This window comes from Carcharodon carcharias, chromosome 10 (genome assembly GCF_017639515.1).
Source record: "Carcharodon carcharias isolate sCarCar2 chromosome 10, sCarCar2.pri, whole genome shotgun sequence".
Classification (NCBI taxonomy): Eukaryota; Metazoa; Chordata; class Chondrichthyes; order Lamniformes; family Lamnidae; genus Carcharodon; species Carcharodon carcharias.
In genome coordinates this window covers 116250056-116265033 of record NC_054476.1, presented here as the reverse complement: position 1 = coordinate 116265033, position 14978 = coordinate 116250056, and the positions used below count along the sequence as shown (strand labels likewise).

Sequence of the window (14978 nt, the reverse complement as noted above, 5' to 3'; positions counted from 1 at the left end):
CAGCTGAAGATGGCTGGGCCTAGGACACTACCCTGAAGCATCCCTAAAATCTGCCTGTGGAACTTCTTTCTACACATGTCATTAATGCTGTTGTGGGATACAAAACTTGGCTCTTCACTCCTGTGCTGTGACTACTCTGCTGCTGCTCAGTGCTGTCATGCACTTTCGTAGGAAGAATAGAGGCATAGACTATTTTCTAAATGGGGAGAGAATTCAGAAATCTGGAGTGCAAAGGGACTTGGGAATCCTAGTCCAGGATTCTCTTAAGGTTAACTTGCAGGTTGAGTCGGTAGTTAGGAAGGCAAATGCAATGCTGGCATTTATTTCGAGAGGACTAGAATATAAAAGCAGGGATGTGCTGCTGAGGCTTTACAAGGCTCTGGTCAGACCACATTTAGAATATTGTGAGCAATTTTGAGCCCCGTATCTCAGGAAGGATGTGCTGGCCCTGGAGAGGGTCCAGAGGAGGTTCACGAGAATGATCCCAGGAATGAAAGGCTTAACATATGAGGAACGTTTGAGGACTCTGGGTCTATACTCAATTGAGTTTCGAAGGATGAGGGGGGATCTGATTGAAGCTTACAGAATACTGAAAGGCCTGGATAGAGTGGACGTGAGGAAGATGTTTCCATTAGTAGGAGAGACTAGGACCCGAGGGCACAGCCTCAGAGTAAAGGGAAGGGAAGACCTTTTAGAACAGAGATGAGGAGAAACTTCTTTAGCCAGAGTGTGGTGAATCTATGGAATTCATTGCCATAGAAGGCTGTGGAGGCCGGGTCATTGAGTGTATTTAAGACTGAGATGGATAGGTTCTTGATTGGTAAGGGGATCAAAGGTTACAGGGAGAAGGTGGGAGAGTGGGGTTGAGAAACTTATCAGCCATGATTGGATGGCGGAGCAGACTTGATGGGCCGAATGGCCTAATTTTTGCTCCTCTGTCTTATGGTCTTAAGTTAGGATATAAAGATTTAAGTGTTAACAACCACCCCTCAGTAGGTCTTCCAATGTTGGTGTAGGTCCATCGGTCGAGTTAACCAGACTCAACCTTCCTGCCTGCAGAAAACAGCTGCATCCTACAATTCTGTCCCCAATTATATCTGACCATCTCATTTCAATGTCCAGTAGTTAGCACTCTTAGTTTATTCTACACACAGTCCAGACAAATATGATCAGCTCATGCTGGTTGAAACTATAGTCTTTCCATGGAAAATATATCCCAGACGAATATGATCAGCTCTCACATTGTTCAAACAATTCTCCTGCTTTTTCTTTGAGGCAATACAGCATCTGGCTCCAAGGTCGATGAAGGTTTGAATATTAATGGCATTTGTTCCTTATGCCATTGTATTGGGTAATCAGTCTCTTAATTGTGTTAGTCAATAGCAGGTAATAGCGTTTCCCTGGTACCGTTAACTGATTGTTCCACGATAACAATGTCCAAACCCTTTTGATGATCAGCTGTCTTTTACTAATTTTCTAAATTAACCACTTGCTGCCCAGTCATGTACTGTAAGCTGCAGCTTGGTTTCAGTATTGTAGTTAAAATAAACATGAGGTCAAAACATGTCCTTAGGTTTGGGTTTTATACCCCATAAATTTCCCAGTTGGAGGGGGTCCTGATCCTGTTATTCTTTGGTGAAGACAGATGCAAAGTATTACTTAAAAGGGCATCTTTTAAGTAATAAAAAGCAAAAACAGAATTACCTGGAAAAACTCAGCAGGTCTGGCAGCATTGGCAGAGAAGAAAAGAGTTGAGGTTCCGAATCCTCATGACCCTTCAACAAAACTGAGTGAATATTAGGAGAGGGGTGAAATATAACCTGGTTTAAGGGGGGGGAGGGGGTGTGGGGGGAGAGAAGGGGGGGTGGTGTGGTTGTAGGGACAAGCAAGCAGTGATAGGAACAGATAATCAAAAGATGTCACAGACAGAAGAACAAAGAGGTGTTGAAAGTGGTGATATTATCTAAACGAATGTGCTAATTAAGAATAAAAACAGAATTACCTGGAAAAACTCAGCAGGTCTGGCAGCATCGGCGGAGAAGAAAAGAGTTGACGTTTCGAGTCCTCATGACCCTTCGACAACGTCAACTCTTTTCTTCTCCGCCGATGCTGCCAGACCTGCTGAGTTTTTCCAGGTAATTCTGTTTTTGTTTTGGATTTCCAGCATCCGCAGTTTTTTTGTTTTTATCTCTGTGCTAATTAAGAATGGTTGGCAAAACACTCAAGGTACAGCTCTTGTAGGGCTCGGGTGGAAAGGCTAACAGGGCATAAAAGATATAGATTTAAAAATAATGGAAATAGGTGGGAAAAGAAAAATCTATATAAATTATTGGAAAAAACAAAAGGAAGGGGGAAGAAACACAAAGGGGGTGAGGAGGGAGTTCAAGATCTAAAGACTGGAAGCAAAATTTTCACCCCTCCATCATTTTCACATGGTTCATCTCTGACACTTCCCTTCCCTTCCTTGACCTCTCTGTCTCAATTTCTGGTGATAGACTGTCCACCAATATCCATTACAAGCCTACCGACTCCCACAGCTCCTCACATACTGCTTCCTGTAAGGACTCCATCCCATTCTCTCAGTTCCTTCGCCTCCGTCGCATCTGTTCTGATGATGCTACCTTCAAAAACAGTTCCTCTGACATGTCCTCCTTCTTCCTTAAGCGAGGTTTTCCACCCCAGGTTGACAGGGCCCTTGACCGTGTCCAGCCCATCTCCCCCGCATCCGCCTTCACTCCTTCTCCTCCTTCTCAGAAACATGTTAGAGTCCCCCTTGTCCTCACTTATCACTCCACCAGCCTCCGCATTCAAAGTATCATCCTCTGCCATTTCTGCCAACTCCAGCATGATGCCACTACCAAACACATCTTCCCTTCACCCCCCTTGCGGCATTCCATAGCGATCATTCCCTCCGGGACACCCTGGTCCACTCCTCCATCACCCCCTACTCCTCAACCCCCACCTATGGCACCACCCCATGTCCATGCAAAAGATGCAACACCATGCTCCTTCACTTCCTCTCTCTTCACCGTCCAAGGGCCCAAACACTCCTTTCAAGTGAAGCAGAATTTCACTTGCATTTCCCCTAACTGAGTCTACTGCATTCGTTGCTCCCAGTGCGGTCTCCTCTACATTGGAGAGACCAAACTTAAACTGGGTGACCGCTTTGCAGAACACCTTCGTTCTGTCCGCAAGAATAACCCAGACCTCCCTGTCGCTTGCCATTGTAACACTCCACCCTGCTCTCTTGCCCACATATCTGTCCTTGGCTTGCTGCTTTGTTCCAGTGAAGCCCAACGCAAACTGGAGGAGCAGCATCTCATCTTCCAACTAGGCACTTTACAGCCTTCCAGACTAAATATTGAATTCAACAACTTTAGATCTTGAACTCCCTCCTCCATCCCCACCCCCTTTCCATTTCTTCCCCCTTCCTTTTGTTTTTTCCAATAATTTATATATATCTTTCTTTTCCCACCTATTTCCATTATTTTTAAATCTATATCTTTTATGCCCTGTTGGCCTTTCCACCCCACCCCCACTAGAGCTGTAACTTGAGTGTTCTGCCAACCATTCTTAATTAGCACATTTGTTTAGATAATATCACCACCTTCAACACCTCTGTTCTTCTGTCTGTGACATCTTTTGATTATCTGCTCCTATCACTGCTTGCTTATCCCTACAACCACACCACCCCCCCAACTTCTCTCCCCCCCACCCACCCCCCCCCCCACCACACACACCTTAAACTAGCTTATATTTCACCCCTCTCCTAATATTCACTCAGTTCTGTTGAAGGGTCATGAGGACTCAAAACATCAACTCTTTTCTTCTCCACCGATGCTGCCAGACCTGCTGAGTTTTTCCAGGTATTTATGTTTTTGTTTTGGATTTCCAGCATCCGCAGTTTTTTGTTTTTTTTTTTGTTTTTACCCATGTATTCTCCCTGCACACACTGGTTCCTTGGTCTCTAGAACCTATTGTTTCATTTGATGTCCTCTTGCTCTTTATTTATAAATCACGCTCTCACTTTTCCAGGACTGCTTCATCCAATTCAGGGTCACAGGGAGTCGAAGCCTATTCCGACAGGCAATGGGCACTAGGCAGGGCAGGACGCCAGTCCGTCACAGGGCACACACACACAGACGCACAATTTACCGTAGCCAATCCACCTAACCAGCATGCCTTTGTCGGTGGAAGGAAACCAGTGCACCCAGTAGAAACCCTCGCAGACACGGGGAGAATGTGCAAACTTCATACAGACACACCCAAGGTCAGGATTTAACCCGGGTCCCTGGAGCTGTGAGGCAACAGCACTAACCGCAGCACCACCTGTTAGGGAGGGAGTTCCAGGAGTTTGACCCAGTGACAGTGAAGAAACTTTGTTTATAAATATCTTTGGGTTATACTTTTATTTTAGTTGCAAATCTATTTTTTGCCCTCTGCTTTTCTAATTTCCTTGCTAATTTCACCTCTGCACTGTCTAACCTCCCCTAGTCTTCAGTATTGAGCTCCCTGTATCTTGCTGCCTTTGTCTTATCCTAACCTGTGCGTTCTTTGACACTCAGTCGTGGGATGGGTGATCTGGACTTGAGGGTCCCACCCAATGTATCCTGCGAGGTGTGTGCATGTGCAGTTATTTGGAATGTCCCGTGCATGTAATAAACAGGCTGCGTGCAGCAGCGAGCTAGAGTGGTGAAGAGGTGAGGCTGAGTGTTCAACCCTAACTGTGAAAGGTCAAGCAGTTGGAGAGAGAGTAGAAGCTGTACACACTGTATGATGTAAATATTTGAATACTATACTTAATGATTAGCAGCTAGACTGCTTTCTAGGCCAAATATACTCACTGCACAGGAATTCTGGAGGGTTTGTTAGCGCCTTTCATCTCTCATAATATTGGGAGCACTGAAGTCGAACATCATCTGGTCCAGGGTTGTTGATAACAAAGTAATCAGTTTTTTAAGCACTGAAATATCTTCCCACCCTCTCCTGAATGTGCCAAGCCATGCTGGTATTGTACCTCAGGATCTTGCACCCTTCTGGACCTTGCCTACTTTTGTGACAGAAAATGGTGTTGACAGGCTATTCCACTGTAGGAGCTTCAGTCAAGTCCAAACCTGTCCATGCTGGACCTTCGCTTTCCAGGATAACAGTCAGGAATGGGAATCTTGATGCAATTTCTTTCCACAGCCGTCATTACTTGATTTCCGTAAGCTACTGAGACTAATGGTAGCATTTGTACCATCGTCCTCAGCTAATCCTGCACTGATGGAGATAGAATTGGGACCACCTTGGGTGTTTTTTTTGACTCAATTCCACACCAAGCAGTGCAGTTGCCAGTTGTTATTAGGGAAATCCTCTTTAAATCAAGTTTGTATCCATTGTAGTAAACTGTGTAGATGGGGTTCCTTCTACTGTCAACAATATGTATTGCAGCAATTTAATGTGGACCCCGGGTCCAACTCCGTTACTTTCCACAATGCCCAACTTGGGCAAAGCAACTCTGACTCTTTGCCAGGGTAATACTTATGATTTTGAAATTCAGGGTGACCCTCAGCAATTCTGTGTTTTTGAGAGAATGTCTTAATGGTAATTAATTGGGCCCCTTAATGACGAATTTTTTGAAAAAAAATAGAGCCTGAAATTTGACCTTATATTTAATGAGCAGCATTGAGCTGACCCCGAGAATGTGGTATATTCCTTGGCTTTGTTTAATAATCCTACTGAGATTCAAAATGGAATAGAGATTATTGTCCCCATTTCCATTCTGCACTCCAAATAATTTTTATTATTTCATGGGATTTGTGTAGCTGGCTAGGCTGGGATTTGGTGTCCATCCCCAATTGCCTTTGTGAAGGTGGTGGTGAGCAGCCATCTTCTATCTTCTAGAGTGCAAGCTCCACTGGAGAACATGAGATCTTGAACTTCATTAAATAGAGGTATTGAGAGTACAAAAGCAGTGAAGTTATGCTGAACCTTTATGAAGTTCTGCTGAGGCCATGACTTCAGTATTACACCCAGTTCTGGTCACCATGTTTGAGGGAGGATGTGAGGGTCCTTGAGAGGGCGCAAAGGGAGACTTACCAGAATGGTTCCTGGGATGGGGGATTTTGGTTACAAGGGTTGGTTGTTCTCCTTGGAACGAAGGAGATTGAGGGGAGATTTGAGAGAGGTGTACAAGATTATGACTGGCTTAGATAAGGCAGAGGAAGAAAAGCTGTCCCATTGGCGGCTGATGCAAGGATGAGGAGACATATTTAAAGTTTTGGGCAGGTAATGCAGGGGGAATGTGGGGAAGAACTTTTTTACGCAGTGAGTGGTAATGACCTGGGGCTTGCTGCCCATAAGAGTGATGAAAGCAGAGCTGATAAATGATTTTGAAAGGAAATTGGTTGGGTTCCTGAGGGAAATAAACTTGCAGGACTACAGGGATGGAATGAAGGAATGGAACTGACTGGATTGCTCCATAGAAGGCAGGCAAGGACTCAATGGGCTGAATGGCCTCCTGTGCCATTTTGAATCTGACTTTCCTAAGAAACGAATAAGAACAGAATTAGCATGTTTAAAATGGGACTGAATTATGCCAGTTTCAATTATCCCTCTTCCTCTAACATTGCAGCACCTGAAGGCTACATTTGTTGTTACCTCCCTATGTACAAAGTGACAGGGGATTGACCAGGATATTGCAATGTTTTTGTAGTGAGGTCAGAAGGGGGTTTGGCTGAGACTTCAGCTTATCTGCCCGTTCTCTTAGAACATTTGAGTTGCTGGCTTGTTCTTTGGCACAGTCGCCCATTTATCACTAATTCACTGAATGCAGTCATTGTCGGCTATATCTCGGGTGGCAGCACTCCCGCCTCTCGAGATGGAAGGTTGTGGGTTTCAAGCCCCACTCAGGCTCTGAGCACAAAATATAGTCTGCCCCTCCATTGCAGTACTGTGGGAGTGCTGCACAATTGGAGGTATTGCCTGCTGTCAGCTGAAGCATTAGGGGCTTTGTCTTGACCTTCTGTGTGGATGTAAAAGATACCATGATGCTTCTCAAAGGGCAACAAGAGTCATCCCTGCTGCTTTGGCCAGTATTTATTCTTAACCAACATTTCTTTAAAAAATCAGATTAACTGGTTATTATTGTATTGCTGTTTGGGAGCTTTCTGTGTGCAAATTGGCTGCTGTTTCCTACAGTACAGCAGTGACTACACTTGAGCTTCATAGGCTGTAAAGAATTTTGTGATGCTGAGAGGTTGTAAAATGTGCTGTATGAAAAGCCTTTCTAAAGGATTAAAAACAGAAAATGCTGGAAAAACTCAACAGGTCTGGCAACATCTGTGAAGAATGAAACAGAGTTAATGTTTTGAGTCCGTGTGACGTTTCTTCAGAGCTTCTTCCAAGTCACATAGACTCGAAACGTGAACTCTGTTTCGCTCATCAGGTGCTGCCAGACCTGCTTCCAGCATTTTCTGTTCTTTACTTCAGATTTCCAGCATCCGCAGTATTTTGCTTTTGTCTTTCTAAAGGACTTGGTCTGATTTTCGAGCCCTTCCACTGCAGTTGTGAACCAAAAGAAAACTGCTACATAGCAAGAAGTAAAAACAAAAATAACGGTCACTGTTCCTGTTGAAGCTTCAATGTGGTTTGAAGCAAACCAGAGCAGTGCAGCTAATATACAGTGAGTGTTTAAAATATCTCTTGTGCCCTCCCTGTCTCGAAGCCACAGTATTCATACCCCACACCTACCAGCTTCCTAACTGCTGGACCCCTAGTTATGATGATTATTTATGTAAATTAGTTTTTAAAAAATTCTTTGGTCATTGCAGGAGGAAAAGGTGTCAATTTTCTGGGAGTACCCCTGTATGAAGACGCACTTGCTGGGTTTGGTTGAGCTCTACCACAAGACCAACTAGGCTACTGTAATGAAGTCACCCAAAACTCTTAGTGCTTGTGTCGTATCTTGCACCAGGTTCCCGGTTCCCCTATCACCCCCTAGCAAGATCGAGCCACATGGCAAAATATTAGGTCAGGTAGTCAAGGAAGTGGGTTTTAAGAGGGCACCTTCAAAAGATGAGATGTAGAGTGCTGGAGAGATTTAGCAAGGAAATTCCAAAGTTTAGAGCCTTGACTGCTGAAGGCTTGACTGCTGAGAGTGGAGCAGTTAAAATCAAGGATGCACAAGATGTCAAAATTGGAGGTGCGCAGCTATCTCGGGCTTTGCAGGGGGGGATGGGCCATGGAGGGGTTTGAAAACAAGGATGAGGTTTAAAATGGGGCCAGTGTTGGACCAGGAGTCAACTGCAGGCCATGCCTTCGGCGGTCATGCCTTCAGCTGCCAAGGCTGTAAGCTCTGGAATCTCCTCCCTAACTCTCTCCAGCACTCTACCTCTCATCTTTTGAAGGTGCCCCTTAAAACCTACTTCCTTGACTGCCTGACCTAATATTTTGCTGTGTGGCTCGGTATTGGAGTTTGTTTGATATTGCTCCTATGAAGTGCCTTGGGAAATTTTACTATGCTAAAGAGACAGATAAATGCAAATCCTTGTCACAAGTAAGTGATCAGCACTTATTAGCACAGTGTCCACTGCTGACTAGATGTAGGTGTTGCTATGCCAACACTATTAGCCATTTGCACTGAATGCACAAATGAGTATTGCGATCACAAACCCAGTGATGTAGGAGAGAATTTTCCCCCTGTCAGGGGTGGGACGGTTGTGGGACGGGGGCGGGTGCGGACCTGTTTGGCGCCCCCTGACCGGGTCTGCGCTGCCATTTTACGTGGGCAGGCCAGTTGAGGCCCGCCCAGCATGGCATGCGTCTGGAAGTGCTGTGTGCTACCTGTGCAGGTGGGCGTTCCCTGAGTCGAGAGTGTGCTATTTTGCACATTCACATGAAAGAGCAAACAAATCTCTGAGGCAGAGGTGCCACGGGAGATAAGTTTTAAAAATTTTAATAAAGAAAAAAATTTAAGACATGACCCTCATGTGACAGCGTCACATGAGTTGGGACATGTTAATGAACTTCAATGAAAAAATTTATTTAATTTATAAACTGTTCATGAAACCTCATCCCACCCATGGATGAGGTTCCATCAAAAATGCGAAGGCCGCCTGGGCTCTTCGCCTGCCCACCAACCTTTCTCAATAGCCTTAATTAGTTAATTAATGGCCTTAACGGGCCTTTGACAGACTGAACTGAAAATCTAAATGATGCGCGGTGATGTCGGGATGCATGCCTGACCTCTCCCTGCATCATTTTACGCCTTGGCCATCGGGCCCCAACCCCTATTTATCATTTTCTCTTTCACAGCCCTCATAGGTAACAAGTTTCACTGCATTTTTTAAAAAGTCTTAATTTCTCACATCCCCCTGCCCCAAAACCTTAATTGTGTATCCTTTTAGCCATTGTACTATCAGCAAATGGGAACAGCTTTACCTTTTCTACCTTGTCTAAACCGCTCAATCTTGTACACCTCCATCAAACCTCCCCTCAATCTCCTTTTGCTCCAAGGATCAGAACCCCAGCTTCTCCCATCTAACATTGTAACTAAAATCCCTCATCCCTGGAACCATTCTGGTAAATCTCCCTCTGCACCCTCTCGAGGGTCCTCCTACCCACCCTGAAGTGTGGTGACTGGAACTGGTTGCAATACTCTAGTTGTGGCTTAACCAGAGCTTTACAAGACTTCAGCATAACTTCCTTTGCTTTTATGTTCATACCTGTATCTCTGAAGCCCAAGATCCCATATAATTTGCTAACTGATTTCTCTGTCCTGCCACTTTCAAAGATCTGTGCCCATCAAGTATTTATAATTCTTTCTTTTTATTAATCAGAAATGCTGTTAGCCACAGGTAGTTAGCAATTGATGTATCAGGTAACACTTGAATCAACCCACAATGAAGAATATAAGAAAGAGGCAGGGTTAGACCATTCAGCCCCTCCAGCATGCTGTTCAATAGATTATAGCTGATCTTTGAGCATTGTTACAATGTGCGCTGTTATTCAATCAATATTCTCTTCTAACTGAAGTAAAGGTGTTCCCTAATTTCTGGCAACATTTTATTGCAGGGTTGGCTCCAGCAAGCAAATTAGCAGCCACTTTAGAGTCCAGTCCACTTTAGAGCTTGTTCCCAGCATCAGCTGACGTGGACATAGATGGACAGCCATTTGGCTGTCAAAGTTCACCATCTACAGAGCGCAGAAAGTAATTGTAGCTTGAGATTGTAACAAATTGGGTGAAAAGAAAGAACTTACATTTATACAGCATATTTCATGACATCAGGACGTCTAAAAGTGCTTACAGCCAATGTGCATTGCTGAAGTGGGGTCACTGTTCTAACGTAGGAAAGTGCTCTTGTTCTCTCTAGCTGGCCCTTTCCTGTCTTGTCTTTGGAAGTGAAATGTTCTTGTTCTTCATTCGAGGTGAAGATAACCATGTTTATCACCTAGGGTATTTGATACGGTTTTGGTGGGTGACTGCTACAGCTGATTTGTGCCCAGAAGGTTCTGGTGTGAATAGGACAGGATACCATGGATGGTTGAGTTTTGGATGAGTTAATGGCTCAGAATTTCCTCTCCTTGTGTTGGGATTTATCTCCTTAGAGCAGGGAAGGTTACATAGAGGTTTATTAGAGATGTTCAGCTTTGTAATGGATTTTGGCAGAGAAAATGAGGAAAAACTTTCCATTGGCATGAGGGTTGGTAACCAAAGGACACAGTTTTAAGATTGTCAAAAGGACCAAATAAGCTGAGGATAAATATTCCTATGCAGTGAGATGTGATCTGGAATACCCTATCTGAAAAAATGGAAGTAGCTTCAATGATAAATTCCTAAAGGGACTTGGAAAAATATTTGTGAAGGCGAGACGTTGAGGGATATTTGGAAAGAGCAGGGAAGTGGGGCTAATTGAATAGAATCATAGAAAAGGGCCTTTCAAAAAACTTACAGATAATGGGCCAAATAGCCTCTTTTCTGTACTGTAAGACTCTCTGGGTGGAATCCAACAGTGGGAATCGTGGCAGGTGGGGGAGTAAGCTTTGGTGGGAGGCCAAAAATCAGTTTCCTGACGGGAAATTAGTTTGGAATCTTGTCCCTCCTGACTTCCATGGTGGCTTAAAGGTGGGTCAAGCGTCCTATGGTGCTATGTCAGGAACCCCATTTGAGCCTTATGAATGCAACACATTGAAATCATGGCACTCCTCCAAATTAAGTGCCTTGCCAGTGGGAATTTAGACAGCGCATGAGTGGCATGCACCTGGCAAGATTGATTTCTTCCTGGACTTTGAGGTCAATAGATGCTAGTTACACCTTCCTTTTACACTGTCACTCGAAGGCATTAGCTGCCTATAGCGTACAGGCTGGGCATAGGGGTGGGGTGGGAGTTGGTGTGAGACTGAGGTAGGACTGGTAGGGGGAGCCAAGGATCAGAGTGGAAGAGGTAACGGCTGTCTGGGTACCATTTAAATGTGGTGCCCGGGCATTGGAGCCTGAGGTGACGGCGGGTGGACCACTTACTGTGTCAGGAGATATGACATTCTCTTCGCAGATGTATAATTAATGAGCTGAACAGCACAAGACCTCACTTGTTCAGCCACCCTGCTCTTCAGCTGAAGTCACTCCGACTTCCACTCCAGCCACCAGACTTAGTCTAGAAGATTCCACTCTCTATGCTGAAGGGGATTCCTTGCATCAAATGTCAATAGCCGCACCAATTGAAACAGAGTAACTGGGATCTTGGAGGAACCATTTAGCATACAGGTACCTCCATTTTAAATGAGAAATCCAATCTATCATCCAAAGCCCATTCTGTTCTTTAAAGCAAGATTGGGTTTAAAAAATTTAAGTTTTGGGAGGAAGTGGTGGCTGAGGATCCTGTAGCTTTTTGAGACTCATTTCAAAAATTTGCCAATGAACTGCACTCTTACAAGGGACATCAGTCTAAGATTAAACCGAGATTTTGGACGGGGAACAGAAGAAATGTTTTTAGAGGTGTGAGAGACTATGGAATGTACTGAGAGTTGATGAAATGAAAAGGAGAACAGGTTAGATCGGAAGGATGATGGGGACACTGGGTTAGGGCCACATGTGGAGGAAAAATACCAACATTCACTGGATGGCTTGTTTCTATTTGTGGTTTCTATGAACATCTGAGCATGAGTTTAATTAGCGTTTTGCTCTAATCCCTGATCATTTATTTTTCTGTGAAACACAGTCAAACTTTTATTCCCAGCCTGATACAATAGTAATGTAATTTAACAGGAGTAGTGACGGGCACTTCCTCGCCATCCTCTTCAGTTGTATATTCTGCTGGTATGCATGTGAGCAGCTCAGTGGGCTGGAGGACTTGATTGTTAGAAACACAAATGGTACAGAAGTAGGCCCATTGTGCCTGTGTCAGCTCTTTTGAAAGAGTTATCCGTTTAGCCCCACTGCTCTGCTCTTTCTGTATAGGTATGCAATTATTTCTGCAATTACCTTTCTGAAGTTATAATTGTATCTGCTTCCTTTAATCTTTCAGTCAATGCGCTCCAGATCATAACTCGCTGGGTAAAGTTGTCCTCTAATTCACCCTTTGTTTCTTTTTCCAATGATCTTAAATCTGTCTCCTCTTGTTCTGGTTACAGTAATGCTGGTATTATGTATTTTGCTTGTTTTTTTTCCTGCTAATGTTATTTTTTGTTGCCTCTTTTCGACAGGTGACGGAACTGAATGAAGCCCTTTCCAATGAAGAAAGGAATCTTCTCTCTGTCGCTTACAAAAACGTGGTGGGGGCAAGGCGGTCATCTTGGAGAGTGATTAGCAGTATTGAGCAGAAGACCTCCGCAGATGGCAATGAGAAGAAGATTGAGATGGTGCGAGCTTACAGAGAGAAGATTGAGAAGGAGCTGGAGTCTGTGTGCCAAGACGTGCTCAACCTCTTAGACAATTACCTGATCAAAAACTGCAGTGACACACAGTACGAGAGCAAGGTCTTCTACCTGAAGATGAAGGGGGACTATTACCGCTACCTCGCCGAGGTGGCATCTGGTGAGAAGCGTGCCACAGTGGTGGAGTCATCAGAGAAAGCATACGGCGAGGCCCACGAGATCAGCAAGGAGCACATGCAGCCAACGCACCCCATCCGGCTGGGCCTGGCCCTCAACTACTCGGTCTTCTACTACGAGATCCAGAATGCCCCCGAGCAGGCCTGCCATCTGGCCAAGACCGCCTTTGACGATGCCATCGCTGAACTCGACACCCTCAACGAGGACTCCTACAAGGACTCGACCCTCATCATGCAGCTCCTTCGCGACAACCTGACGCTCTGGACAAGCGACCAGCAGGACGACGATGGCGGGGAAGGGAACAATTAAGCCCTAGGGGGAGGGGGAAACTGGCTGCTGCAGCTGCGATCGCAGTCTTTTTTTTTCCACTTGGGGTGGGGGGGGGAGAGCTTCCGGTTACACCCCCTCCCCTCACTCTCCGCCCTGTTGACGCCTCTTCGACATTTGCCAAAACACCACTAGCGGAAAGTCAGACTTGGCTGTGCTGGTACGGAATGGGAGCCACACACTGGCATTTGGACTGTCCTGTAGTTAAATAAGTGGAGTTGTTTCATTTAACGTAAAGCTAGACTGAAGCAAAACTTGAATGATGAGGTCTGCACATTTAAAAAAAAATGCTCTTGTGGTTTCAGTAACCTCCATTGTTTTAAAGGAAGAAATCGAAAGTATTAATAAAATACAGTATTAAATATTTTTTATTTCAGTTTGCCTATTTAAAATAAAACAAAAACTAATTTATAAATCTAAATGGTGTCCCCGGACTCCCATACCCCAAATTAGAATCTGATTGTGGTTCAGGTTTTGAAATAAGTTCATAAAACTCATAATTAGATGTTTCTATATATTAAAAAAAACAGGATCTTAAAGAAATTAACAAACCTACCAGTGTCAAAGTCTAGTTTAAACCCGCTGGCAAATGTATTATTTGAAGCACTTTTCATCACCAGTAGAAAATCTAGATAATTGGAAATTAAGGACCTGCCATTTTTAACCGGAGCCATTTTAGACCACACCAGTGACTAGTTGTACTACCATTTAGCCCCCTCCATATGTTACTGGAAATACGGGATAATTTTTTTTTAGGTCAGGCTGAATCAAAGGCAGATTTCATAAAAAGACAAACAATGGGAATTGATCTTCAAGCAGCTTATTTGTGTTTTTTTTAAAAAAAAAGAAACGCACTTGCCTATTATGCTGTCTAATCAAGTGTAATATGATTATTATGCTCCAATATTGTGCATGCTGGTGACGTATTTAAACAGTAGCTCAGATTTATTAACTTATAGGTGTGATGTATTCTTATGGCAAAAATACTAGTCTTCAAATGTAACTGATTTGCTGGAGTACGCTCTACCCAAATGATCGTAACAGTTAATTGGTCTGTTATGGACGTTACTATAGTGACATGCGATTATGTAATTGATCTGTTGAAAGCACCAATGTTCTAGCTTAATCTTAATGTCTGGTGTTTTGTTATAGTGAAATTATTACAGTGTAGGAGCTTTTACCAGAACTTGTTAGTATGAGGCTTCTGTTTGTGCTTTTTGTCATGTTATGCAGTGAACTCTCTCAGTTTGAGCAAGTGACTTGATTATTTTAACTCTGGTCAGTGTATCTGTGGGGAAACTCTTTCACACAATGGAGCATTCCTTAACAGTTTTATTGGTAATGGAATATCTTGAATGTGAGTCATTATGTAGTCGCACACAGGCTAATAAAATCGCAAATCAGTTCTACTGCTTATGCAGAGTGTGCCTCTTCAGTCCCTTTCATTCTTTGTGTCGAAGTGTACTAGAAATCTAAGTATTGGGCAGCTTTGGAATGGAGAGTCCTGGGGTGAATCTGGGGAGGGAGTGGATAGAAAGTGTTCCGCAGTGGTCAGGAATACTGTGCCATAATTTCACCAACCAATGGAACTGGCCATGACCCCATGCCAAGTTTTTAAG

At 44.0% G+C, this 14978-nt stretch overlaps 1 protein-coding gene across 2 annotated transcripts in view; it reads left to right on the top strand.

Annotated features, from left to right (window-relative positions):
* Positions 1–14773, top strand: part of LOC121283502 (14-3-3 protein gamma-B) — a 70124-nt gene extending 55351 nt beyond the window's left edge. For both annotated transcript variants that reach the window (XM_041198157.1, XM_041198158.1), the window contains one exon: positions 12685–14773. In XM_041198157.1, coding sequence (XP_041054091.1) covers positions 12685–13341 — 657 coding nt within the window. In that variant the 3' untranslated portion in view covers positions 13342–14773. The remainder of the gene's footprint in view (positions 1–12684) is intronic.
* Positions 14774–14978: the final 205 nt, after the last annotated feature.